Source organism: Ovis canadensis, chromosome 1 (genome assembly GCF_042477335.2).
Source record: "Ovis canadensis isolate MfBH-ARS-UI-01 breed Bighorn chromosome 1, ARS-UI_OviCan_v2, whole genome shotgun sequence".
Classification (NCBI taxonomy): domain Eukaryota; kingdom Metazoa; phylum Chordata; class Mammalia; order Artiodactyla; family Bovidae; genus Ovis; species Ovis canadensis.
Genome location: NC_091245.1, coordinates 103,885,922 through 103,887,633, shown reverse-complemented (window position 1 = coordinate 103,887,633; position 1,712 = coordinate 103,885,922). Strand labels below are relative to the sequence as shown.

Here is a 1,712-nt window from a genome sequence, read left to right as displayed (position 1 = left end):
GTGAATAAATAAGCAAGTGAATGATTGAGTGTGGGTTAATGAATAAATGAATGGACAGTAAATAAATACATGAAAAATTCATTCACACATATTCATAGAAGTGGCTGGTAATGCTCATGTTGTTTATGTATGTTCTTTCTGCTTTTTCAAAATAACTTCCAATAGGCAAAAAACGCATTCATCTAGTAGGCTAGGGGTTTCCAAACTTTTCCACTCTTTGTCCTTTCTTAGATTCAGTTGGCTTGCAAGAGTTTTCCAGACTCCTGTCAACCAGCCCTGGAATTTCTCTCCCTGTCCTTTACCAGACGTGTGTCAGCATCTGACATCTCTCATCATTAGTCACTAGAGAGCAGCTATGCCCATGTCCCCTAAGGATGTACTGATAAGAACATGTGTACTCACATACTCACTTCCCCCAATATTGCCTCCGCATCACAGACTGGGGCCAGGACACAGGCAATGATATGAAGCACAGATTTATTAGAGGAAGAAATAGGAGGGAAGCTCAGGGATGGGGAATTGGGAAAGGGAATGAGACAGAAGCTAGGCATCAGCCTCTGGTGTCCCCATGAGCTGAGATATATTTCTTGCTTTAGAACATGGATGGGGCCATAGCTGTGGCCAAACTGGAAGCTAGAGAGGCTGGGAACTCACTCATGTTCATCTAGGAGGGAGTCAGAGTGGGGAACAGAATACTGGGAGCAAGGGGTTGTGTGAGACAAGGGGTTCTGTGGGAAGAAATCCTGACAATTCTTCCTTGGACCCTGAGTAGGAGGATGTGGGAGAGGAGGGCAAATCCTGGAGCCGCGGATCAGAGGAGAAACAGGTGGAAGAGAAGGCTGCATCTGGTAGCCTGGATGGCAGGCAGGTATATCTCAGTCCATCCTTACTTCTATTTACTCTTGGGGGCTTGCTGGGTTGCGGGACACTTCTGTTGGGCTGGGATGGCTGTGCCCTTGGGTGGACATTGCTTCTTGGCCTGGGGAGCACATGGATCCTTGGTTTTAGGTGCACACGTCTCTTGACATTGGACAGGGGGCGGCTGACAAGGCTGCTTCACCTGCTGCTGTTGGATCATCTGGGGCAGGCACTGCTGCTGCTGCTGCTGCTGCTGCTGTGAAGACATGGCTGCAGGAACAGGTGAGCCTGGAAGAAACCCAGGTAGGGACACTATGAGAGCAGCTCCCTCCATCTCTTCTCCCTCTGACTCCTAAAGAGTGTTTTCTCCTCTAGCAAAGGATGAGTAATTAATAGCGTCAAGTTGATTACTGAGTTGATTCACACACACTCATTGCAATCTGTCTTTCTTTCTCCCTTTGTCTCTGATACTCTGATTTCTAATCTTCCTCCATCTTCCCATGGATGCCTGACCCAGTTGAATATATGATGTATTTCTTAGTCTTAGCAGGAAATAAGGTGGGGTGCTGAGCTGAGGATGAAAAGATGGTCCAGATATTTTACTAGATCAAGGCATGAGACCTTGGCCGATGGGTTGACAATGCCAACCATCTACTTTTGGAAGTGGTAATGAGTGTGGGTGAAGGTGGAAAGGCATGAGGAAGCAATCAGGAGCAGATTCTGTCTTAGAGGGAAGACAGAATGTTGTGGTGTATGCGTGATGGGGCTGGAGTACACCTGTTGTGGGAGCTCAGTTCTAATCCTGGCTCTACCCCTGACTAACCATGGGATGTAAACGTAAGTCATTTAATGCA

The 1,712-nt window shown here is 47.2% G+C and overlaps 1 protein-coding gene across 1 annotated transcript; it reads right to left on the bottom strand.

The window, feature by feature from the left end:
• Positions 1–892: 892 nt before the first annotated feature.
• SPRR4 (small proline rich protein 4) lies at positions 893–1,126 on the bottom strand. Its single transcript, XM_069571434.1, has one exon. The coding sequence runs from the start codon at positions 1,124–1,126 to the stop codon at positions 893–895; it is 234 nt and encodes a 77-aa protein (XP_069427535.1).
• Positions 1,127–1,712: the final 586 nt, after the last annotated feature.